The 26,913-nt window shown below is 40.6% G+C and overlaps 1 protein-coding gene across 4 annotated transcripts; it reads right to left on the minus strand.

Moving 5' to 3' along the window:
• Positions 1–739: 739 nt before the first annotated feature.
• LOC146889590 (uncharacterized) lies at positions 740–26,507 on the minus strand. 4 transcript variants are annotated; one of them, XM_085683867.2, is made up of 6 exons: positions 26,388–26,494; positions 16,940–17,050; positions 10,104–10,187; positions 5,601–5,727; positions 5,338–5,398; positions 740–4,129 (listed from the first exon to the last, which is right to left on the minus strand). In XM_085683867.2, the coding sequence occupies exons 3-6, from the start codon at positions 10,113–10,115 to the stop codon at positions 3,094–3,096; spliced, it is 1,236 nt and encodes a 411-aa protein (XP_085539993.1). In that variant the 5' UTR covers positions 10,116–10,187; positions 16,940–17,050; positions 26,388–26,494; the 3' UTR covers positions 740–3,093. The 4 variants fall into 4 exon arrangements, with proteins under 4 accessions (XP_085539993.1, XP_085539994.1, XP_085539992.1 ...); XM_085683868.2 differs by having other exon boundaries at positions 5,601–5,740; positions 10,101–10,187; XM_085683866.2 differs by lacking the exon at positions 16,940–17,050 and having other exon boundaries at positions 26,388–26,507.
• Between the last annotated feature and the right edge of the window lie 406 nt (positions 26,508–26,913).

Genomic DNA, 26,913 nt, shown 5'->3' on the forward strand with positions numbered 1-26,913 from the left:
TATAAACCATGCTGGCCTCAAAGTCAGAGATCCTCTTGACCCTGTCTCCCAAGTGCTGTGGTCACAGGCATACACTACTACACCCAGTTTGGATATATTGTTTAAATGACCTATCTCTGAATGAAAATGAAATGATAATATAAATTTAAGCAGGAATCATCATTGTTTTGATGAACAGTAACGTTCTTAAAATTCTACAATGTATTAATTTCAACTGGTAAATCATTTCATATGATCACAATATTTTGTTTTCTTTGTTAACTTCAACGTCTTAAACTGTTTAACTGTGTGTGTACACTTGTGCCTTGGTGTGCATGTAACATTTACAGGACCAGTTACAGCTGTCAATTACTATTTTGTCTATGTGAGTTCTTGGGGTCAAATGCAGGTAGTCAAGTTCGGTTGCAAGAGACCTCACTGACCTTATCTGGGTTTAAAAATTATTTTTCTATGTGTTGGTGTTGTGCACATGCCAGAGCCCAAGAATAGAAATAAGAGGAAAAACATGCAAGAGTCCAAGTGTAGAAATAAGATAAAAACATTTCAAGTAGTATGAACTACTACTGGTAAGGATTAGTAGTAGAGATTGAACACTCCGGTCATCAGGCTTAGTCAGGTCACCAAGCTTAGTAGCAACAACTTTATCCACTGAGGCAATTCTCTGGCATTCATTTGTGGTTCTGACAAAGTTTTATCAACAAGTGTTTAGTCCTCAGAATAAAATAACACAATCAAAAAGTTAGCAGTATAAATATATTTATTTGCAAATAGGATTCATTATTCAAATTATACTGTTCCTTTATCCTTAAATGACAATATGTTCACAATTTGAATAGGTGTTTTACTATATAATGTTTCTACTAATCTTATTTGAGCACTAGTGAGATGCCTCATTAGGAAAAAAATGTCCCTGGTGTGCAAGGCTGGCAACGTGACTTTGATCCGTGTGAAGAGGGCCAAAAGAAACCCCACAAAGTTTTCTTCTGGTCCCAACATATATGTCACCCATTCAAACCTGTAATCACCCACAGACACAACAAAAATGTTTTTGAAAATAAATCTCATTGCCCTTACATTATCTGGCCTCTCTAGAAAATTCCTTTAGGAGGCAATACTTCAAGATGGAGTGCCAAACGAATAAAAATTGGATCATTGGATCATGAAGAGGCAGAAATGTCAAAATAATCTATAGCTACCCATAGCACATCAAACTATGCTGTGAGATATGCAGTTGATTGCTGATTATTCTAATTTATTTTATCTTTATCAGATAGATGAAAATACTGCTTTGGAGACACACATGAGGTATTTAATGTTTCTTATATTCGCTTCTGTTAAGCATATTAACATTGTTAAAATGCACTGTCAAACAGAACACATTAGAGATCTATCTTCTACACCTGGACTTGTACTGAGGAGGCTGACACAGGAGAATCATGAGTTCAGATGTAGCTCCAATGAATTACTGGCATCCGAGCCAGGCTAGATAACAAACAACATCTAAAGGGGGTTTGTGAAAGTCTGAAAAAACCAAACCAGTCTGAAAAAACAACAACCCACTGCCCTTTCAGACACCTTTACTTTTTGCCAGATATTTAAATAAACAATGGACCACTTAGATGATGGGCATCTCTTTCTATACATTTCAGCAGAAAAATACCTACCGCCAAGTCAGATCACAACAGAAAATGAACAGAATTCAAAGAAGGACTATATGAGCCACCAAATAAATTTCGGTAAGTGAATTTGCCATATATAATTCAATACCTACTCCAAAAGTTTCAAACTACAATACTGTGATCTCCAAAATCAGACCTTAGTGAACATGGCAAACAATTTTCTTGCTTCAAGGCTCTAATAACAAAGAGAAGAAACAAGGTTTTTTTTTTTCTCTTGAAACTGAAGATAGCTCTGATATCTAAAGACTTTACCATATTGTTTACATGCCCAGGGTTTCTCATTTGTATGAGTTTTTCCCTATTTCCTAATGTCACAATTATATATAAGAGCTTTAAAATATTTACAGGGCTAGAGACAGGGCCAAGCAGTTAAGAAAAGTTTATGCACAGAAACCAGGTGAGATTTTTGACAGCTTCCTGTAATTCCAGCTAGAAATCCAGAAGACTACAGGGTCTATCCTTCTTTGGAACCATCAAACAATGCATATCTCCAAAGACACACTGACATAACAAAATAAAAATTAAAATAAATCATTAAACAATCATTTTCCCTCATGAATATTATTCTTGTGTAAGCATTCTTGCCTGTAACCCAGATGCTGATGCTTCTAAAGGCTTCCCTACAGAGTTTTTTCTTCATCATGAATTGGTTCATATAACAGAAAGCAATCATGTAGGCTTCAAAATCAAAGCAATACTTTTCAGTTGTTGGTACCATTTGGAAAAGCTTAGAAAATGCTGCCCTTGAGAGGAAAAATGTCACTGGGGGTAGATTCTGAGATATTAAAATTCTCATACCACTCCCAGTTTCCACTGTCTGCTCCATGCTTCATGTTGAGGATGTGAGCCCCAAGCTTCCTGCTTTAGCTGTCAGGTCTGAAACTGGTTGCCACGCTTCTCTCATGATCTTGTTTTGCTTTGGAACCATAAGCCAAAATTAAGCTCTTTTTAAAGTTGTCTTAGACATGATGCTTTATCACAGGAAGACAAGAGTAGTACACATCCATAAATTCTACTCCGGGATAAACTATTTCGTGTAATTGAAGAGAAGTGTGATATCTAAAATGTCTGCCTTACTAATTAAATCCACAGGGCTTTGTCCATATGAATTTGAAGGTGAAAACAAAATAGAGACATCACAATGCTTGAATAGATTGTTGACACCTGTTGGATTTTATCTCCACAATAAATAATTTTGTGTAACTAACTGTAAGTCTGCTGGCTAAATTCTTTATTCTCACAGACTTTCCTTTAGTGTAAGTTCTTTTGTGTCCTTAAGGACTACTGTAAGGTATGAAGACTTTAATAGATAGACTGATTAAACACTACAGGCTTTCCTCTTGGATGAACACTTCCATGGTTTCAAAGACTATGGTGAAGTGCAAACTTTGTGACAGTGATTACATTCATAGGGTTACTCTCCAATATGAATTCTTTCATGCCTTTGAAGATTACTGTGGCATGCAAAGGCTTTACCACATTGCTTACATTCATAGGGCTTCCCTCCCAGATGAGTTCTTTTATGAACTTGGAGATGACGCTCTTGTGAAAAGGTTTTCCCACATTCGTTACATTCATGGCGGTTCTGTCCAGTATGAATTCTTTTGTGCCTTTGAAGATTTCTGTGACGAGTAAAAGTTTTTCCACACTGATTACATCCATAGGGTTTCTCTCCCGTGTGAATTCTTTTATGAACTTGGAGATAACTCGGCTGTGAAAAGGCTTTCCCGCATTGGTTACATTCATACAGTTTCACGCCAGTGTGAATTTTTTCATGTAGTCTAATATAAGTGTAATCTGCAAAAAACTTACCACATTGCTTACATCCATAGGGTTTCTCTCCAGTATGTGTTCTTTTATGTATCTGGAGATAACTCTGTCGTGCAAAGGCTTTCCCACACTGATTACACTCATAGGGCTTCTCTCCAGTATGGGTTCGTATATGTATCTGGAGATAACTCTGTCGAGAGAAGCCTTTCCCGCAGTGATTACATTCATAGGGTTTTAGCCCTGTATGAGTTATTTTGTGCCTTTGAAGATTACTGTGACGTGTAAAAGCTTTCCCACACTGATTACATCCATAGAGTTTCTCTGCAGTGTGAATTCTTTTGTGACTTTGGAGATAACTGTAACATGCAAAGGCTTTTCCACACTGACTGCATTCATAGGGTTTCACTCCAGTATGTGTGGTTGTATGAACTTGGAGATGGCTCTGTTGTGAGAAGGCTTTCCCACACTGATTACATACATAGGGTTTCTCTCCAGTATGAATTCTTTTATGACTTTCAAGATGAGTGTAACGTATAAAGGCTTTCCCACAATAATCACATTCATAGGGTTTCTCTCGAGTATGAGTTCTTCTATGTGTTTGGAGATTACTCTGCTGTGAGAAGGCTTTACCACATTGATTACATTCATGGAGTTTCTCTCCAGTATGATGGCTTTCATGCCTGTAAAGATAGTTGACACATGTAAATGCTTTAACAAATTCACTACTCAGATGAATGTTTTTGTCTGTATGACTTAATTTTATGGTGTGGTCTAATGGCACAGAGAAGTCTAATAATAAGGTTTTATCACATTCTTTTCATTCATAGAGTTCCTCTTATATGTGTTCTTTTGGTTATCTGAAGACACCTGTGATGGTGAGAGCCTTTAATACATGGCTTACTTCTATAACATCCGTTTTCATGAGTTTTTCATATAGTTAAAGAGAACTGGAAGAACTCAGAGCTTGACCTCACTGATGACATTCGTAACATTTTCCTACACCGTGAATCATGCATTTGCAAAGTGAACTAGGACAAACCAAAGAATTTACATACTTTGTACTTAAAGGGCTTTTCTGTGGTGTGTTGATGCATTTCCAATGAGTTACAAAGCGATGACTTGTAAACTTACATCAACGTCAGAAAGACTAAGTGGGGACTACTGCGTGTCTTCTAATTGTTCTGGGAAAGAGCATGGAACACTGCTTCCTTCCATATCGTTTGAGCTCTTGGCCTATTTCCTAAGTTACATATGATACAACATTAAAGACAGAATAACAAATAAAAGGGTCCCATATTATAGTCACACAGTTTATTTTTTGTTCCTCACAGACATATGGTATAGGTATTCAGTTTTCTCCATAACAGCTTTCTTAACTCTCATAAACTGCCCCCTAACTAAACTTTGGTAACTCACAAGTATATCAGTAACACTAGCTTTACCATGAAGTCCTTGCTGATTTGAAGATTTTGGACATATCCTTATCAGCCAATCAACAGGTGTGCCTTTGCTATGCCTGAACGGTATGGACCTAACTGGTGTGACAGTTCAACATACAGCCTAGCTCTCACGAGGCTATGACGAAAATGGAGCATTGTTTTATTAGAGGAATACCTTAAAAACACAGATAAGCTGCCTGATATTGAGGTACATAGTGTTGTGAGAATTTAGTAATGATCAATACACTTAAAACTGTGCTTATTTACACTGTTGCTTCTCCTTAAAACTTTTAGGGCACATTAAAATTCTTCTGTGGAGTTCGATGCCAGTCTGGTCTACAATGAGAGTTCCAGGACAGCTGGACTGTTACACAGAGAAACCCTGTCTTGAAAGACGAGGAAAAAAATTTTCTGTGGGACATTTGTATTAGCTTGCATATAAAACTTACCTTCCATTTCTTCTAGATCTTTGACAAAGTTCTTTAATATTGTGGTCTTCCCATTTGTAGCCTACAATATAGTAACAGAAAATGTATGCTATATTATTGAAAATTATGCAAATTTTAAGTTAATATATCCAGTGAACCTAAATACTGTACTTGATTTATTTACCACATTCTTCCCCTTTATCAATCCAGGTTACATAAAGGCATCAAAAACCAAGAAACATCTGTCCCCTTATTTTAAAAGTTGAAGGAAAATTCAGTCTTACCTATAGCAGTAAGGTTCCTGTAGGTCTCCAGCATCACATTTTTGTAGAGACTCTTCTGGGAAGGATCCAGCAAAGCCCACTCTTCCCAAGTAAAGTCGACATGCACATCATCATAGGTCACTGAATTCTAAAATATCCCATACATGTGTACAACAGAAAGAGTAATATTGATCGCAATGTAAATGTATATTTCTTTGTCAATATATCTGAATAATTTTGGAGCTTCCCACACTTACTCGATGACAGAGAACTTATAATGTAATCCCAAATTACTTTAGAAGGAAATTGAAAAGAAGGCTCGCACATGACATTTCTTGGCCCTTTGAATGGGATTTACCCTTCCAAGAGAAATGACTATTAACAGACATACAGAGAGACAAACAAAAAAGTCAATAGTACTAAGTACATGTCAGAGAAATTGTATGAACAATAACTAGCTGTAAAAAAAAGAAGGGCAAGCTGGTGTACCATCTCATATCTTTAACCCGAGCACACAAGACTTAGAGGCTGATGAATCTCATTCAGTTGGAAACCAACCTGGTCTATGAAATGAGTTCAGCGTAGCCAGGGGTACATATTTGGAGTCTGCTCCCCACCAAAAAACCTAACCAATCAGGTTCTCACTGATATTCCTACAAAGAGACAGGCATCCATTCTATAGAAACATGAAGTGTCATAGTTAAAACTGTAACATTAATAAGAGCTTATTGAAAGGGAATACATGTTTGACCCACTAAGAGATGTACAGATAAAATGTGAGCATTGTAAATGCAAATAAGAAGATATCTCAGGAGAGATAACTCAGCAGTTAACAGCACTTGCTGATCTTGTAGAGGAGACAGGTTCAATTGGAAGCACTTACATAGCTCACAACTATCCATAACTCCAAGTTCAGAGATTCTGAGACCATCTTCTGCCTACTAGGAACACTAGGCACACATATGGTGCATATCCCTGTATACTGACAAAATACTCGTATTTATAAAAAAATTTCAAAACATACACAAGTAGGAAGAATGTCACACACTTGCAATCTAATGACACATGACCCTCAGACATTATTAATGTCATGAATATATGCCATCCAAGGAGAAAAAATGACACCCTCTGCCAAAGTCAAGATGTTGGTGAAGCTCAGCACATCAACATATGCTTGGAACGTACAAAAATCTATATTCCAGGTTCACCAGCCAATAATATAAAAACATGGGTGTACTAGCCTACACATTTAACACCAGCACTTCAATGGCAAAGTTAACCAGGTCTCTGAATTTGAGGCCAGCCTGGTCTCCAGAGCTATTTTCAGGATAGTCAGTGCTATACTGAGAAACCTTGTCTACAAAAACAAAACAACAAAATAAAGAAATAAATAAAAACAGGTGATCAAAAAGGCTTAGTATTAAAAACAAAAGCTGGTACTGCACCTTATGTTATGTAGGGACAGATTTACCATGGTGGTGAATCCATAACAGCATGAGATGGAAGCCGGCTGATCAATTTCAACCACAAGAAAAGTAGACGCAAGGAAGAGGAAATGGGATGAGGCTACAGACTCTCAAATCACATCCCCAAAGGAGCGTCCTCTAGAAAGCACCCCCTACTAAAAATGCCGTAAGAACCACAAAGAGAGTCATGAATGAGAGACAAGGGTTAGTATATATCATCCTATACGGGAGATTTTTGTTCAGTCAATTACATCTTCTGCCCCAAGTCACTATGTCAGACGATAAGGAAAAAACATTTTTTCATGTGTCTCCCTAGAGTCCCCTTGTTACACTCTCTGTTTGTGAATTGTAGTGTGATTATTCTTGATTTAACAGCTAGTATTTACTTATTAATGAGTACGTATGTTTCCCTTTATGGATCAGGGTTGCCTCTCTCCAAATGATTTTTTCTTCGTCTATCTATTGCCTGCAAATTTCATGATGTTATCTTTTTTAACAGCTGAGCAACACTTCATATACATATGTTATTATCCTTACGTGTCTCTTAGGTTCAGGGTACAGGTTACACTGAAAATTTTAAATAGACTGTAATTCTAGCCACTTAGGCAGATGGGAGACTTACAGAGCAAAGATATTACCAGAATTATTTCTTAAGTACACCAGTGACCTGAAATAGCAGTTCATCCTTCAATGACAAGTTCCTAGAGGACAAGAGCCAGGGAGTGATAAAGACAGGAAAGTAGAAAGTATAAAAGCTGAAAGGTGGATTTGGGGGCTCTGCAGAAGTTATGTGTTATGCCAAGTGAGATATATGTAATTCTATAGACATACATACATACATACATACATACACATATATGTTATTAAAAGAAGGAAGGAAGGAAGGGAGAAAAGAAAGAGAGAGAGAGAAAGAGAGAGAGAGAGAGAGAGAGAGAGAGAGAGAGAGAGAGAGATTGACTAAGACTGATGTGCCCAGTTTTCTTTTTAAAAATAGCATAGTTCCAAACGATGGACAATATGACACTACATGACAACTCTTTGTGTTGAGGATTTGCCTGGTCAAGCAAGACTGTCCTTTTATGGCCCCATGCAGGGAGAAGAAACTTGCTTGGAAGAACCAGTAACAGCCTGGGGCCTAGGCCTCGGGAGTTTTCTCTAAGTGCCTTAGGCATAGAGAAAAAACAAAACAAAACAAACAAAAACCAAATCTATAAAACTAGAATAATGCTTGGAAGAACTAGTAATGACTGGGACCAGGAACTCTGGGGAAGGGTTAACATCTTACATACAACTTCTGGGTGGGGGGGGGGGGGATGTAAGCAAATTGGAGACATCTTTGAAGTCAGCAGATACAATGGATTGACTCAGGAGAAGACTAATCAAACAATGGAGCAAAAGGGAAACATAGGGGATCTCAAGGACTAAGTCCAATGAAGTTTGGACTAATAACCACAGCTCCATGTGGTAGGAAGGGTTGGGTTCTCAGGATCTGAAACAACCCTTCACCACATGGCTTGGACTCTTTTTGCCTGCTGACCCATGTGGACACCTTCCTTCTCTCTTCCTCCCGGTATTCTCTTGCCTTGCAGTCTGATGACTCCCACAGTATTCTACTATGATACCCTCTTGCTGTAGGACAATGGTCTTGTACTCTGTAAAGATTTGTCACTTGTACTGGTTTAATAAAATGCTGATTAGCCAGTAACCAGGCAAGAAGTATAGGAGGGGCGACTACAAAAGGAGAATTCTGGGAAGAAGAAAGGTTCAGTCTGCAGACAGAGGAAGCAAAATGAAAATGCCTTGCTGATGAAAGGTACCAAGCCACATGTCTAACACAGACAAGAATTATGGGTTAATGTACGATGTAAGAGTTAGCTAATAAGAAAGCCTGAGCTAATAGGCCAACCAGTTTAAAATTATTGTAGGCTTCTGTATGTTTCTTCGGGACTGAATGACTGTGGGACCGGGCGGGACAGAAACCTCTGTCAATACCCTCTCTCTTTTTCCATGGACACAGATTTTAACAGCTTGGCCTCAATATAAATCAATGGCCAAACTTAGTAAACTTGATTTCCAAATTCTCACAAATTGTTAATTAAAATTACAAATTCAGAGTTACTCTGAAACAGAGCAGCATTGCCCCTACTGACACCAAAGGGTAACAAATAAAAACTCTGTGCCATGTTTAAGTTACTTCTTTTGAAGTTCTTGCCAATTAGGTCCCAAAGACCCTTCAAACAGTACATTGTGATGTGGGGATGCCCATGTTTATATGTGTTGCTTTTATTGGTTGATGAATAAAATCGTTTGGGCCAATGGCTTATCAAAGCAAAGTCAAGTGGGAAATCCAAATGGGGGGGGGGGAAGCAGAGTCAGGGAGATGCCAGAAGCTGCCAAAGGAGAAAGATGCCGAAACTCTTACCGTTAGGCCACAGCCTTGTGGTGATACACAGATGAATAGAAATGGATTATTTTAAGATGTAAGAGCTAGGTAGGAAAATGCCTAAGCTATTGGCCAAGCAGGATTATAAATGATATAGTTCCTGTGTGATTATTCAGGTCTGGGTGGCTGGGAACAAAAGAGTAGTCTCTGTTTACAACATTGTACTGCTGTTGTTCTTGGTGATCAAGAACTTGACCATGAGACCTATTGCTGAAGACACCATATGCTTGAGTCATAGAGCATGGCAAAATCAAAGGGGTAAAAAAGCAGAAGCTTCATCCGTACTGACTGGTCTTCACACTGCTGGGAGGTGCTATGCAAGTTACTGGAGGAGACAAGTAATCATAAGTCATGCACACCTGCAAACAGTTCAAGTTGTAATGATGACTGATCTGACAAGGCCTGCCCACTGGTATAAGAGCACCACAAATATCATGGGAGTAAACAACCACTTCCTGACTGTATACAAGTCCCTCTCCACAGGATGAAACACATATCTGGCACCATTAGCAGACTTAGAACTTAAGGATTGGCAGGTCATTGGCTTTAGGGAAGGATGTATTACTATTATGCTGCTAAGTGGACACACAATTAATCTGACTTAAAATAACTTACCATTATATCCATAGAACAACAGATCTCCCATTCCTCAACTCAGATGCTTCTAAGTGAAGCAGACTGTGATTGGCATGGTGGTACCTAGGTGACCAAGATGCAGAGAATAAGTGATTGGGGAATGCTCAGTCTTGAAGCAGCCTATATAATACAACCCCCTCCTAAGTCTCAGGGATCGTTGGGGAAGATGTGGCAGGAAGAGCATAAAATGCAGAGATGTGCTCTGTCCTGCCAGTCCCAGTCCCCTCAGGCTTTTCCCTAGTGCTGCAAGGGATCAGCAGCTGAAGCCTCCCTTCCCACTGCCCACATCCCATGGGATCCCACAGACCTCCCTCCCCACACTCTTTGCTGTATTCCAGTCACCAATACCAGCAGGCATTCACTGAACACACCAGCTGAGCAGGCCAATAAATCAGACAATGCGCAGCCATCACACTTTAGAAAAATCCAGAAAGGAACCTAAAACCAAAGAACATAATACCCACCCAACTAAGACAAACCTTTTAATCAACACCTAGATCTATATCTAACCATCCCAAACTTAGATGCCAGTATAAGAACATAACCAGTAACAACCAAGGTGCTATGTCTCAACCAGACCCCAGTTATTCTACCATAGCAGGCCCTGAATACTCTAACAGCATAGCTCAAGCATGAGAGAAAAAAAAACCTTAACACAAATTATATGAAGGTCATGCAGGTCTTTAAAGTGGAAATGAATAAATCCCTTAAAGAAAGACAGGAAAACATAAACAAAAAAGGAGGAAATAAATTAATCCTTTAAATAAAACCAAGAAAAAGGAAACAAACAGTTGAAGGAAATGACTAAAGCTATTAAAGAGCTGAAAATGGAAATAGAAGCAATAAAGAAGATAGAAACTGAAAGAATTCTGGAAAAAAGGGCTGAGGAATACAAACAGGAACTACAGATACAAGCTTCACCAAAAGAATAGAAGAGATGGAAGAAAGAATCTCAGGCACTGAAGATATGATAAAAGAAATGGAAATATTGGTCAAAGAAAATATTAAATCTAAAAAAATTCCTGACCAAAAAAATCCAGGAAATCTAGGATAGTCCAAGAGAACAAATATAAGAATAATAAACAATAGAGGAAAAAGAAATCCAGGTCAGAGCACAGAAAATGTTTTCAATAAATTATAGAAGAAAATATCTCTATATTATAAACCTAAAGGAGAGGCCTATACAAGTAAAAGCAGCACACAGAATACCAACCAGATTGGACCAGAAAAAGTCCCCTCACCACATGTAATCAAAGCACTAAACACACAAAACAAAGAATATTAAAAGCTGCAAGAGAAAACACCCAGTAACACATAAAGGAGTCCTATAAGAATTATACACAACTTCTCAATGGAGACTCTAAAAGCCAGAGAGGCCTGGACACATGTGCTGCAGACTCTGAGAGACCACAGATGCAAGCCCAGAATACTATACCTAGAAATTATCATAGATGGAGAAAATAAGATATTCTATGATGAATCCAATATAAATAGTATCTCTCTATGAATCCAGCCCTACAGAAGGTGTGTCTTTAAAGGAAAACTCCAATCCACAGAGGGTAACTACAACCATGAAACCACAGGAAATAAATAATCTCACAGCAGCAAAGCCAAAAGAAGGGAAACTCACTCATTTGTTTTCTCTCTCTCTCTCTCTCTCTTTCTCTCTCCCTCTCTCTCTCTCTCTCACACACACACACACACACACACAAATGCACAAAAAAGAACAACAACAATATAACAAAATTTTTATCTCTCAATATAAATGGTCTCCATTACCCAGTAAGAAGACAAACTATCAGACTGGATGTGAAAACAGAATCCATCCTTCTGCTGCATACAATAAACACACCTCAACATCAAGGATAGACATTACTTCAGGTAAAGGGTTGGGAAAAGATATTCCAAGCAAATGGACTTATGAAGCATGCTGGGATAGCCATTTTGATATCTATCAAAATATGCTATCATATTTTCAAGTCTCCTAAATATCCTCAAAGGAACACTAAAATCCAGAATTGTATTTTATTATTAGTTCTGAGAATCTTTTCACAATGATGGTCTACATATGTACTTTGCTATAAATACCAGACTAAATTATCACTAATTTTTATACTTTGCTTATATTTTATGACAAAAAATATACAGAGAAGCAACAAAATATATATTTGAAAACAGTAATTCAAGAACTTTATAATTAAAAATAAAAATTCCTATTAGTATACTATAATACTATAACTGTTCTAAGTATGTAATGACCAAGCATTAAAATACACACTATCCAAGAAGGGATGCTCAGACTTTATGCACAAAATGAGAAGCAGATATGGTACAGTTAATATTACTCCATACCAGAAATAAATATTTCTGCTTTTAATTAACACACAGAAATTGAACTCTTTAAGTATCTGCATAATGACATATAGAACAATGTAATTAAAGAGGACAATAACAGCAAAATTGTGTCATAAGTAATAATTATAAAAGTTTGATCCTGATAACATTGAGGATTATTTGAGGATATTTTGCATGTATGTGCATATGATCACCAAGAAACCTATACATGAGTATGCAAATAATAAAACGCAGTACATGGTCAAGTACTGTGGAACTGAATGAAAGTCGTATTTGACAGTATGAAGTCCTAGGACAGTAGGCAAAGCAAATCAGCATATGCTTGAGGCCTAGGAATAGACAGGCAAGACCACCTGAGTTAGATCCTTAGGCACAACATTGAGGCCTAGGAATAGGTAGGCAAGACCACCTGAGTTGGATCCTTAGGCACAACATTGAGGCCTAGGAACAGACAGGTCCTTAGGCTCAACAAATAATTTTTAAAAATGAGGTCTAAGGAGTTGCTTCAGCCAGTAAAGGCAGGTGCTACCATGGCTAAAGACCTGGTCTGATCCACAGAATCCACATGTTAGAAGGAAACCCTATAGTTGTCCTCAGGCCTCCACAAAAGCACTGTGGCATCTCTGTGTGTGAAAAGAGTAGACTATCAGGCACATGTGTTTACACTGACAAGACAAATAGTGTGTTTATGTTCTTTCAATACCCCAATGATAAGGACACTTTCTGGTCCCTGATAGACATTGTTCTTAACTAGGTCTGCTCCACTAATTCACACTCATTACAATTCACTGCTACTAACTCTGTTACCTTAAATGGTTCTTCTTAATCTCATTCCCTCTCTAAGGCTTCAGCCTGACCAATTAGATTCCCTCTGAGCCATCTCTCCAGCCCCTATTTGTACCATTCTTAAATTTGAGGTTTATTTTAAGGATTATCTCAAGACTTTCTTTTGTTTTTGAACACAATGAAAATAAACCTGTGGATCCAGAAATTGTGGATCATTCCTCTAATCCTATAGCTCAGGAAGATGAGGCTGTGGGGTAAGGCCTTGTTTCAAAAAAGACAAAGAAAAAATTATACAGTACATAAACATGTATAATGAGCTTTAAAAGGTGGACTCTGAATTCAAGAATAAAGGGTAATTTTATGGCAGACCAGTTTGGGCCAACTTGTCTACAATATCAAGATTCATTCCAGTCAGTTCTATAGTAAGAACCAAAACCTGAATTTAAAAAAAAAGATTAGTATATGGTATATTTCATTTAGATTATAAGGACTATGAGAGAATGGGGATACGGTATCTGTCTCATTCCAGGAGAAGAGACATACACAGTGGAAGTGACTTACAAAGAGAGAAAAATATCGAACAAACTGCTAGCGAATGGAACTAGTCAACAAGGATACACATAACAGGAAACCAAAGCCAACACATATTTAGAAGCTCATTTAGGAAGGGAAATTAAAAATTAAGAAAAAATACAAAAATGCAAGCAAGTAAACTACTACTAGGCCCACGTCCAGGTCAAAATTCTAACAAAACTTCCAAGCAAAAGATGACATTGTAGCTTGGCTTGCAAGAGCATCACGTGACTCTTGGCACATCTCCAACATTTGTTGAATGACAAAGCAACAGAATTCGGTGAGGAATAACTTCAGCTCTAAAGGAACTCACTGCCTCACTATCAACTGATGACATAATTTTCAGATGTTGTCTTGCGTGAACATTAAGGTAGAATGGTAATGAGTGGCAAGGACCACGTGGCGACCACTGCTGCTTGACCAAGTTCCAGCATTTCACCACTGCAGACCACAATTCTCCAACACCTTTTCGCTTTCATCTTAGTGATTCTCACTATGTGTTACGGAAGTGCCCTTCTGCCTTTTCCTTTGGGAGATTTTGTGCTGGCTTCAAAGAATGAAAATATATACAATGGCAGTCTCCTTACACAAAATAATTCTTTGGAAGCTATTCGTGTCACCGTGGAACCACAGGATGTGATGACTCCGCACACAGGAATCCCCGCTGAGCCCTGCAGGTAAGTTAGAGGTTTACTAACTGGATGCACCTGACCCCAAGGGTGAACCACACACAGTGCAGATCGAGAGCCTGAGCCCATTAAAGGCAAGATCCAGTTAGGAAGTATAGAGAAATCAGAATATGGTATAATGGCAAAGGGGTAAGATATCAGGAAATTCCCTTTGAGGAGCTTATGAGGCGAACAGGCCCATACAGTAAGACTAAGACTCAAGGGAACACACTTAGGGAACAGCTCAGGGTTTACACTCCATCATTCTCCAACTGTAGCAGAATGTCTGTTCCCCAAGGAAGTCCTTTTCGCACAGTCAAGTATTTGGATAAATACCTCCATTTCCTCAGGAGCTTAAGGACATTTCCTGCTGGCTAAAAGCATTCATTCTCTTAGCAGGAAGAACCTGTGGACCTTCCACCAATGTGAGAAGGCATTTGGCAGAGTTACTGAACCTTTGAGAACAGGCATTTAGATACGTGCTCAATGATGGACTGGTTCTGCTCACAGGCAGCGTGCTTTGCAGGCTTATCCAGGGAATAAAAGGTATCACAGTGGAAACGGTACCTGTCTGCATTCCGTCTTTGTGCCTTCCCGCACTAAGGAGATAGCTCGGTTGCCTATAGTCCCCATTCCTAAACCTCTCACCCCTCACCCAAAAGACGGATCTGTTGGACTATGGGAACCAACAGAATGGGCGCAGCGTTTGGCTAACAAACTGTTTTCTGATGGCTCATGAAGCAGGAGCCAATAGCCCAGAGAATCAAGTGGCTGTTCCTGAAAAGGAACCACCAAAGTAGCACAACATGCTGACGTAATAGCAGCACTGCCGGTTACGAGACAGACCGCTGAGGAAGGCAAAAGGAAAAGTCTGTATCTTCTCCAATCCAATCACACACAATGGTGTGTGTGAAGTGGTATAGCCACCAAAATAAAAAACACTAACCAGCAAATAAATGACAAAGACATTTAGCCAAGGGAGGCATAGGTGGTAATGGGAAAACATTACCACCAAAAACATAAAAATTAGTTTATCCATGTAAATGCACACAAAGGCAAGACAGACATATAAAAATAATGAAAAAGCAGTCAAATTGGCATTATGTTTAATAAAGACTGGAATATTAAGACTTGCTAGGGAACGAGTTCAGAATAAACTATCAAGGACGACAGTTGGTAAACTTGGAAGTTCACCCCTAACACTGAAAACTGAGGAGAAATGGACAATCAAATTAGATCAGGACAACCCTCTGAGGATACCATTAAAGGAAACCCAGACTGAAAAATTAAAAAACCTGAGAATGTTAGCATAATTAGTAAAGAAAATATCCTAAGATTACATAAAATATTGGAATATATAGGCACACACAGGTTGATAAAAGGAATTTTAAGGTATCCAGGCAGGTCTGTAGAGAAGCCACTAGAGACTGCCAACTTTGTCCAGCACTTTAAGGTAGATTCAGACATCAGGTAACAGCTGTAGCATGGGCTCTAGAACAATTTAACTATAAACTACAAATAGATTTCATTGGACCCTTGAAGGCTCCCAGGGCCACATGCCAGCGCACTTACAGTTCTAAGTGCAGGGCTTGGATTAGCTAAGGAAACTCATAGGCCAGACCAGTTAGCAACAAAACACACACTCTGGTGTTGGATAGTCACCAACCAGCTGCCCAGTAACTACTGAGTCAGGTCAAGGGCCACGCTTTACAGGTTCAAAAGTCCAGAGGAGGTCCCAGACTATGGACATACAGGGGGTCTTCCACTTAGCATATATCCCAACTGCAGCTGGCAATATTGAAAGATGGACTGGATTCCTTAAAACCAACTTACTACAACTCAAAGATACCCCTTGACAAAGGCTATTGAAATTGCATGCTATGAGTTCAATACTAGACAAAGACTGAATAGAGTTTTTCCCTTAGAAGATGCTATTAAGTCAGACTTAGAGATAGAACAACCAGATACTTCCTGACCATGCAGAATAATTCCCCATAAATGTGTTTATAGGGACAAAAATACTCAAGAATTAAAGCAAACAGAAGTCGCAGTAGCCAAAACCGGCAATACCATCTGGACCACAAACAAGAAGAGAAATCAGTACCTTACAAAATTAGATGATCTACAAGCATAATGTAGCTAAACCAATGTATTGGATTTTTCACTTTCATAAGGATAGTAATAGTCTTAGGATTACTTTACTAAGCACTGGTGCTAACAGGCCATTATACCTTCACCCCAGAAAGAGAGGGAAACAGAATATGGCAAGGCAGGGCCATAACAAAGGACAGCCTATGCCTAACAGAAAGTTTACAAAGAAAATAAAAGAGAACACAAGATGGAACAATGCCATGGTAGAAATCTGCTGGGCTAAGGCACCCAAGACACTGTTCCTGGGTCTCCTCCTGTTGAGTTCTGAAAGTCTAACATTACCCAATGAGTCACGCTCAGGCTCATCGACAGCACCATTGTTAGCTTCACCATCACCAACAGCACTGAGATGGTCAAAGTTAGAGACGTCATCACCTTCATCCACAAAAATACCTATAGCAAAAGGAACAATGAATGAAGCCATCACTATACCAACAACCACCACAACAAAGAGTAAAGTATGATGTTGGTGACTTACTCTACTATCCCTTGGAGGAGGTTCTTAGCAGAACACTGGGACCATGAAGACTTCATCCTAAACCTCACATATACCAGGAATGCATTCTGTGTTCCATATGCTCAATGTACAAATTTCCTTGTAGTTCATCAAGGGCTCCAACTTCAACTGGACCACCACTATATAAGATTTAATACACCCCCGCCAAAAAAAAACACATCTAAATGGTGGAATAAAGAAGGAAGCAACCTAACTGACCTACCAGTCTTTTTCATACACCACTCTCAGAAGACAACTACCGTTACTGACACAAAGGAACAGTGGAATCCACTAATTAATTATCAATGCTATACTGGAACCAACCTTTATAACCAAAAATAAATAAATAAATAAATAATAAGCTTGCTAAATGAGGAAGAATTTTAAGCTGTGACTCCATGCATACACTACATGAAAATGAAACAACAGACTTCCGAATTCCTCTGAATGTGCATACCAGGGACATCACACACTTCTTTCCTCACAAACACAGAACATTACTTCCCAGTCTGCAGAAATTCCAACCTGGTTTAGACTGGCTACCGAACTGATTACATCAAACCAAGAGCAGACATGAAACAATTTGCAACCAAAGGATGCCCTAGATTCTATGGTTCCCTGTGCCAAGGAATCACATCAAAAAGCAGACACAGAAACTTACATTGGTGGAAGACTGCGTATGGATCTTTGCAAACTGGAATCATGAAAGCATATAAACCCAGGGCTTCCCTATTAATTTTACATGATTGCTCAAATACCACTGTTCATGGAATGGGGCACTGGAGACTTTGTGGCTCATAAGACCAAGCTTATTATATCAAATTCAGGAACTCTGCACAAAGGACCCCAATTTGATAAGGGATATGTCTTCCCCATAAGGTGGAAATCCTTTGAATTCCAGCCTGAAGTCATGTATTACTGATAGAGGAGGATGGGATGTGAACAACTAACAGAGTTCAATTAAAGACGCCACGAACAACTAAAGATCTGAGGGTAAAGAAGTCTACTCACAACAGGTTCCATCTATCATAATTCTTTATTCTTCTCTCTTTAATACATCATTTCTCATTGTTCCTTCCTGTTCTCCCTTGTTCTACATTGTTTTTAATTCTACATCATTGTTCCCTGTCCTCCCCATTACAAAAGTTTCCACTCATATATAACCTTAAAACCAGCAATACCTCAGCCCTAGCAGGTCCCACGGCCTGAATTCTTTTGCCCCGTAGAAAAATCAAATAAGGGTTTTCACACACACACACACACACACACACACACACACACACTCACACTGATCTATGGGAGTAGCTAGTACATGTCTGGTAAACTCTGTAATGGAGAAAGTTAGTTAAGAGAGAATTAAATCATCAGGGAATTCTAGAGGGGAAGGTTAATCTGTTACACTAAATTTTTAGGTGGTTAGTAAAGGGCTAACGAGTTTATTTCTAGTGCACTGCTTTTTCCTCTCCCAGCATGCACAGATTCAGGTAACCAAGCAACCCATGTCAACAGCCAGGGAGAAGCCATGGCTCTGTCGCAGACAGCACATCCACCAAACACTGCAGTATCTACAGGCCTAGGTCTGGAGTCAGACTTACTGCTCTAATAGTCAGCTCTGGGCTAAGCTGTTATCAGTCATTCTGGCTGTAGGGTAAAACCAGAGCAGCAGCTTGGGCAGGTAGTAATTCTATGTCCTTGGAGGTCTAGGAATATCTTAGATGGATGCTCTTTGCCTGGACTCTAAACTCTGACCAAATGCCTCCTGATAAAGATAACTGCATGGAGGCAGATCTCTGCATTTACACAGGAGAGAGGAACAAGGTCTGGGTGTGGGAAATTGTTCTGAACTAGGAAATTAATTCCCAAATATGTAACAGAAGGGGAAGTCAGCTACAGAGAAAAATCCACAGCAAAGGACAGTCACTTTATTCACACCAAAAAAGCAATAACACCAAAAAGCCTTGCCTTTTGGTTTAAGCTTTACCAGGCCACTGGCTCTGATAAGCCGCTTGTTAAAAGATGGCTGAGCAATTACTGTATAATATTGTGGCATGTAGCAAGCAACAAATCCTTCACAGCCCACCAGAAGATGGCATTTGTCAACCCTCTTACTTCCACACCAGTGGTTTACCAGAGCCCATAGTGATGCTTGACCTCAGTCTACCTGCAAGACACCTAGGATCCAGAAGATCTCACTTACCTTCAATCTCATGGCTCCCACCTAAAAAACTCTGCTCTAAGCCTGAATTTAGGAGAACATCAGTCCTTCTCCTACTCCTCAGGAAACAGGTTTGCTGCAAGAAAACCTTTACAATTGATGGTTGCCGGAGCCGTGTTGGTTGGCTCCTCACTTGTAGCTAAGCACAGCATCTCCTTTCTGACATCAGTGCAGATATAGCAGACATCAGGAATCTTACTGAACAAACACTGGCTAACAACGCCTTGTCAGATGGACAGGCAAACTGCTGTGAAACTGTTAATAATTCTTTTTTTCCCCCTGTAATGTCTTTTTTTTTTAAAGATTTATTATGTGTACAGTGTTCTGCCTGCAGGCCGGAAGAGGGCACCAGATCTCATTAGATGGTTGTGAGCCACCCCATGTGGTTGCTGGGAATTGAACTCAGGACTTCTGGAAGAGCAGTCAGTGCTTTTAATCTCTGAGCTATCTCTTCAACCCAAATTGTTAATAATTCTGTGGTTTCCATCGGCACTCTGTACGCCTCAGGGACCAGGGAACAGAATGCAATAAGCATAGCATATTTGTAATAAGTCTTTTAGGTATATAAAAATAGCTTAGTCAAGAATTCCACTCTACCCAAGGCTATACCTGACAACCAAAACCCGAACCCAGAGAGACATCACTCACTCAAGACAATCACAGTTCTAGAACCCATGATGCCCACTGGACAGTATATAAACAGAGACCAAGAGCAATGCTTTGCTCTGCACTGTGGAGAGACATCACCTTGAACAGTCCTGAAGTTGCATCATCTCCCCCATATTCTGACCCCTGAATCAGAGACTTCTGTTAGAGACTGGACATGACCTGAAGTTAATATACATCACACAGGTGAGCAGTCTTGGCAAGAAGGCTTAGGATCTTAGTTAGGAATTAAGAGTGTGAACCTTGTGTGATGACTCTCAGCATAATAAAACATAACTTTTGTTATATTAACTATGCGTATATTTACCTTCTTGCTCATGAAAGTTAGGGTCACTTGTCTTATGATTAATGACTGGATATCAGTCTGCATCAGAGTGAAGAAAGAAAAACTTTTGCAAACCAAATACAGATAACAGATTTTAAAAAAAAAAACAACATTGTTTGATTTGTATAATACACCTAAAGCAACTTGCTTTGCTTTAATTGCTTAATGACTCACAAGCACTTTTGAAAACAAATATATCTCCAATTTTATGTGTATATTTGTGTGTTCAAGAGAATGTCTTCCATGTGTGTCCAGGTGATAAACCAGAAAAGAGGGTGTCAGATCCCCTGGGCCTGGAGTAGCAGGTGGTTATGAGCATCCCAACTTGGATGCTGAGATCTGAACTCAGGTCATCCCCAAGAAGAATATGTGCCGAACGACCTACAAGCCCCATAAAACTTTTTACCCAATAATCTAAAAGTCTTTCACAGATTAACAACAACAACAAAACCTAAATAAATAAGGAAGCAAATAAAAGATCCTTGGGAACATAACACTGATGTTATGTGTATTAACATAATACATCATATACCTTATGATGTATTAAAGTATTGTATATGGTCAATTTGCACCATAAACTGAATACAATCCAAAGACAATGACCAACAATTTATAATAAGAAAACTACAAAGCTACATGCAAAGTAGAAACACTCAGAATGCTCAATGATTATGAAAAAAAAAACAGTGCACACATTGACACAATGTGACTCCTATGCTTACCACAAAAGGTCTAATAACCAAGAGTGTGTACAATACTTGTGAAAGAAGAAAGGGGATGGAGAGGAAAGGAAAGAACAAAAGCACAAAACTATAGTCAACTTTTAATCAAAAGACCAAAGGATGAGCTCATTCAATAAAAATGTGATTTTGACCAATGTTACCCCCCCCAACCAATGGTTCTGTGTATATAGAGATTAAATAAACAGACTTCACGACTCCCACAAAATTAATTCAAAGTGACCCTTGAATTGCTATGTTTCTGACTCTCCAGCTACTGATAATTCTTCCAGGGAGAATCCATGCTTTAGAGCCTTCCCTATGAATGGAGGTCATCTCCTCCAGAGCTGACTGTGACTTCAGGCAAACTCAGCCCCAACGATGCCCAATCACAAAAAAAAGAAAAGAAAAAAAAAGTAGAAGAATAATTTAATACCTGTTTCCTGCCACATGGATTATGGCACAAATATGGAATATGCCCTATCTACCTGCCTAATACTATATAAACCTGAGATACCTTTGGAGCTCAGAAATTCCTTTGCTCCCCTGGAACTGAACTTCACAGAATCACACCATAGTGGCTGACAATAGCAGAAGTTAGAAGCATTCTAATCATGTATTGCTGAAGAATAAACCCCATCACCTCCTTCCTATCAATTTATAAACTATCTGAAATATTTATCAGACAAACCTGAAAGTGGAAAGCAACATTCAGAACTTCTAGAAACCAGGCCTTCGGTTTTCCAATCTGCCTTCCACTGCACAACAAAAACAGTGCCTGTGTTTGCACACTGGACAGTGATATTACAAGCATCCCATGCCAGGGTAGCAGAGCCACCCCCTCCCCAGGGAATCCACACTCAGCAAGGATTAGAGGCCAATATCCACTGCCCAGGTCACCATGGGGAAAAACAGAACCATATTCTGACTCATGGTCCATCCTAGTTCCAACAGCTAGGACTCCGACAGCTCAGCCAATCTGCTCTTCCTGGCCTGTGGACAGTGGCAATGAAAGACCCCCCGAGGGATGTCTTCCTAGCGAGAGAGGCCCCGAACCCACAAACCCGACGAAGCCACACTTACGGATGCAAACTGCAAGAGGTTTATTCGAATACACAGGTACCTGGGGCGACAAGGTCTCTCGGAAGACTTGCGCGCCCCCAGGTTGGGGGTGAGGGGTTCTTATAGGAGAGCAAAAGCGCGGGTACAGAAGCAAAAAAGCGTGGTTATGGGGATTCATTTCATTGGTTAATTCAAATAAGGCTAAGCTGAGTGGCACATTCTTGACCTTTCATCTAAATACCAAGGAGGGGGGTTGTCCAGGGGCTTCCTGTCCTGGCTGGAGACCCATCTGGATACCAAGGAGGGGGTTGTGCTACCTGTTTTTCTTTTCTCTTCCTGCCTTCCTAGCTGGAGACCTGATGGCAGACTGTAAATATCCTGACTCACATCCTGTCACAGGACAAAAGGCTCCCTTCCCCTCCCTTACAGCAAGGGGCCTGAATTGTTTATTTCTAAGGTCCTGCATTCCAGCATCAAGGGTGGTATATTTTTCTTTTTCCTTTTCAGCCCCACAGTCACCATGGCATGGCTTGTGGTCTTCCTTACAGCTCCCTACAGCAGAACCAAAGGAGAATCCTGGAAAGTACCTGTAAGCCACTGCCCGCGGCTCCTGACTACTAAGCCTTCCAGAGTCCCTCATTAGCTTGGACTGGGAACTGAGTCTCAGGACATTAGCAGTTACCCTACTGGGTGAGCAGAGATCAAATGACTCAGACTCCACAAGTCCTCCCAGCTCTAGCCCCTCCACACTATGGACAGTCAGGACCCTAGTCTGGGGAATTTGAAGTTTAGTGGAATCTTCCATTCTCCCAGAGCACGTCCTGTTCCTCTTCCAGGGCATAGGGTTCTCTCTGAGCACATTCCAGTACACACTTAATGTGCAGTGCAGTCAACCCTTTGCTTCCCAGCCGGGACGTCCAGCAGCCAAACCCACACCACATTCAAACTGTACCTGTTGTTAAAACAACAGGACGCTATCGATTACACCATGAAGGGTTGCTGGGAGGGCTTGGAGGCAGGAAGGAAAGAGTGGAAATGATGTTATTATAATCCCAAAAATCATGTTAAGAAGTTGAAGCAGGCTTTATAACCATGTGCTCCAGAGCTTAGGGTTTGTATCAGAGCTCACCAAATACTACTCACGCCATTTCTCGCGGGTTGTTCATCTTAAACCTGGAAAACACAGCCACACTAGGCACCCTCCTATCCAGTTCACCTATTTTGATTGAACCAGTGTGACAACAATAATTTGGTTTCGTGAAAGTTTCGTTCTTCAGTCAAGATTCTTGATGGCCTGGTCTGTGAACCTGAGAAATGGCCAGTCAGGACATTTATTGATCATCTAAAATTGATTACCTCACTACTCATGGCTAATGTCTACTACGGTCAAAGCAGGGAGGCTCTTGTCCTCCTTCTTGCCCCTCTCCTTTTGTGCTGTGACTACCCCTGCTTTACAGTTGGTCAGTGAGCTCAGTTATTGCACAGGTCCCTCTTCATTTGTTAAGTTCCCAATACAAGTCAGAGAAGTTGAACCACACCCTTTCACTGATCTATTTTTCCTTCTCCCAGACCAGTAAAGGCCCAGCCTGGAAGGAGTTGCAGGACTGTGTCTTCCCAGTGCCCAGGAGAGGAAGGACTCAATGTTCAAAGGAATTCTCAGCTAGACAGCGTGAGGCAAACCTGAGCTATGGGAGACATTGATCTAAACCAGTCGTTCTCAACATTCTCAATGCTGTGAAGCTTGAATACAGTTCCTCATGCTGTGGTGACTCCCCCAACTGTAAAATTATTTTCACTGCTGCTTCATAACTACAGTTTTGCTACTGTTATGAACTATAATGTAAATATCTGTGTTTTCTAGTGATCTTAGGTTACGTCTGTGATAGGGTCCTTTGATCCCCCAAAGAGAGACTAGACACTCCATCAGGTTGAGAACCACTGTTCTAAACTGATATAAACCAATGAACAAATAAATAAATAGTGCTTAAGAAAAAATGGAATGAAATTCTTAATGACAAGGAAACACTGGAAAATATAAACATATAGAGATTAGAGCAGTAATGAATTTAAAGAAAATGAAATTTTAAGGCCGGGCAGTGGTGGCGCACGCCTTTAATCCCAGCACTCAGAGGCAGAGGCAGGTGGATCTCTGTGAGTTTGAGGCCAGCCTGGTCTACGAGAGCTAGTTCCAGGACAGGCTCCAAAGCTACAGAGAAACCCTGTCTTGGAAAAAAGAAAAAGAAAAGAAAAGAAAAGAAAAGAAAAGAAAAGAAAAGAAAAGAAAAGAAAAGGAAAGGAAAGGAAAGGAAAGAAAAGAGAAAATGAAATTTTAAAAATGAAACCAATAACTGACTTTAAAATGATAAACCTAATCAAAAGAACACTGTCTCAGCTACACTGACTCTGAAACAGAGTAGGCACGTCCCCACTAGAGAGAATGCCATTATTAAGACATTGTATGACTTTGTCCCACGTAAAATGTAAGCTGCAGAGTGCTGTAAATTGGCCCAGAGTTAAAGCCAATGGCCTGTGTCTCAAACCTCTCAGCTGAGTTAACTGTGTCAACCACAGGACTGCATATATCTGCACAGGAGAGTTCCCTAACTGGAAATTGAATACTCCAGTGCTTCAAGTTACTCCCCCCCCCTAAACTGTATACGACTAATTCTGTCTTTATTCCATGGAAGGAATTAATACAGGCTTGGAAATGACACAGTCACCCAACCTGCCCCATCAGGCCCTTCTTTACAATGGAGGACCTGCAGCTCACTGCCTTCAACTTCAGTCTCTGATCTAGCTATTGTCCACTCTGTTTCCCCTGGCAGTGTACACAGGACACTGTTCCTCCTCTTCTGGTCTGAAGGGACAAGTCATGCACATACATAGATCCTTTCCCGGATACTGCAGCGGACAGTCCACTACGTGACTCAGACTGGTGATTTTAGAACTCTGTGGTGCTGCAGACCTGTAACCCAAGAATTTAGGGTGGTAGCCAGGAGGATATAGCCAGGGCAATGCCCCCATATGGATACAGACAGGGTTCAAGTCCACCTTAATCAGCATAGGAGATCTTGACTCAAACCTGCTTTTCAAAAAGACTGGAGATGCAGCTGTTCTAGAATTAATATATCTTCATTGTGTTGAACTGGGCAGTGGTGGTGTACGCTTTTAACCCCAGCAGTAAGGAGGCAGAGGCAGGTGGATCTCTGTGAGTTTGAGGTCAGCCTGGTCTACAAGAGCTAGTTCCAAGACAGCTAGGGCTGTCACAGAGAAACTCTGTCTTGAAAATCCAACCAACCAAACAAAACTAATATATGTATGTGTGTGTATATAATCTTCATGGCACACCAGGGCTTAATGTTGGTTGTGACATTGTAATGGTCCCTTGAGCACCATGTTAAAGGTCTGTTCTTTGATGGGGGATGAGACTCTTGGCTGGTAGTAAATCGGGATTGTCTCCTTTGTTATGGGAATTGTAGTTTATTGGCTGGTTAATCCCAGTGAACAAACATTTACATCTTATACTAATCTCTAAAAGGCTTGATCATCATAGTACTTATCTTTGGGGTACCTGAGAGACAGCCATCTCTCTACTTTGTGATTTAATGTCTCCTAAGAATTGATAAACCATTATACATACCATCAATTCCACTCTTCCACCTCACAGTTTAGCAGTGGAGCGCTATTCTACACAGGAGATACCCTTTACAAGTTCCACAAAATTAACTCCAGAAGGATCCTAAATCTAAATATTAAATGTTACAAGTGCAGAACTTCTGGAAGATTCTAGAGAGACAAGGGTTCTCGGAGTTTGCCAACTCTGCCATAGTGGCCATACAAGCATTACAGGCGCCTGCATATCAGAGTGACCTACACAAAAAGGCTATTCCTAAGGACAGTCCAGTTCCCAGTGCCCTGCCCAGATGCAGCCCACGGAGTGAAGTTACTCAGAGGTTGCCGTCCTGGCCCACGGAGTTGCAACGACATCGCAGGACCACGCAGGACTACACGGAACACAGAGGACCACACGGGACACACAGGAATGCACGGGACACGCAGAACCACGCAGGACCAGGCAGGAGCACTAGGAACACTGCGTCTGGCCGCTGGCTCCTACCCAGCCAGGGAAGGACCCACCACACCGACTCCCGCGGCTCAGCCGGCCACTCCCCCCAGTCTGGGGACAGCAGCCCCTTGCTCACCACGGTCGGCCACACCTCCCTGCCTGGGGACAGCCCCTCACTCACCATGGTGCTGCTGACAAGCTCGCTCGCACACTCCCCATAGGGAAGCCCACACACAGACAGCAAACAGGCCAACTTCCGACTCTCTGAGCAGAGGAGCTGAGCCTGGCGTCCGGAAGAACCCTCCCATCTGACTGGCGGGTCCGATGGAGGCTCTGATTGGCTTGTGAGGCCTGAGTGACAGGACTGGTTGAGTTGAAAGGACACAACGCCGCGCTACCCAACCCTGGCTCCACTGCAACACCCACACTGGCTGGAGATTCCTGCCAAATTGAACAGCAAATCTCTGGCTAATTTAAACCAATAGTTTCAGGGGTTTGGGGGTTTCTTTTTTTTATTTTTTATTTTCTAAACAGGGTGACTCTGTGTTGCTTTGGAGCCTGTCCTGGAACTTGCTCTGTAGATCAGGTTGGCCTCGAACTCACAGATATCTGCCTGCCTCTACCTTCCGAGTGCTGGAATTAAAGGCATGCACCACCACTGCCCCCGCCACCCCCCCCCCCCGCTAATGGGGAAGTATGCAAATTCA

This window comes from Myodes glareolus, chromosome 25 (genome assembly GCF_982192425.1).
Source record: "Myodes glareolus chromosome 25, mMyoGla1.1, whole genome shotgun sequence".
Lineage (NCBI taxonomy): Eukaryota > Metazoa > Chordata > Mammalia > Rodentia > Cricetidae > Myodes > Myodes glareolus.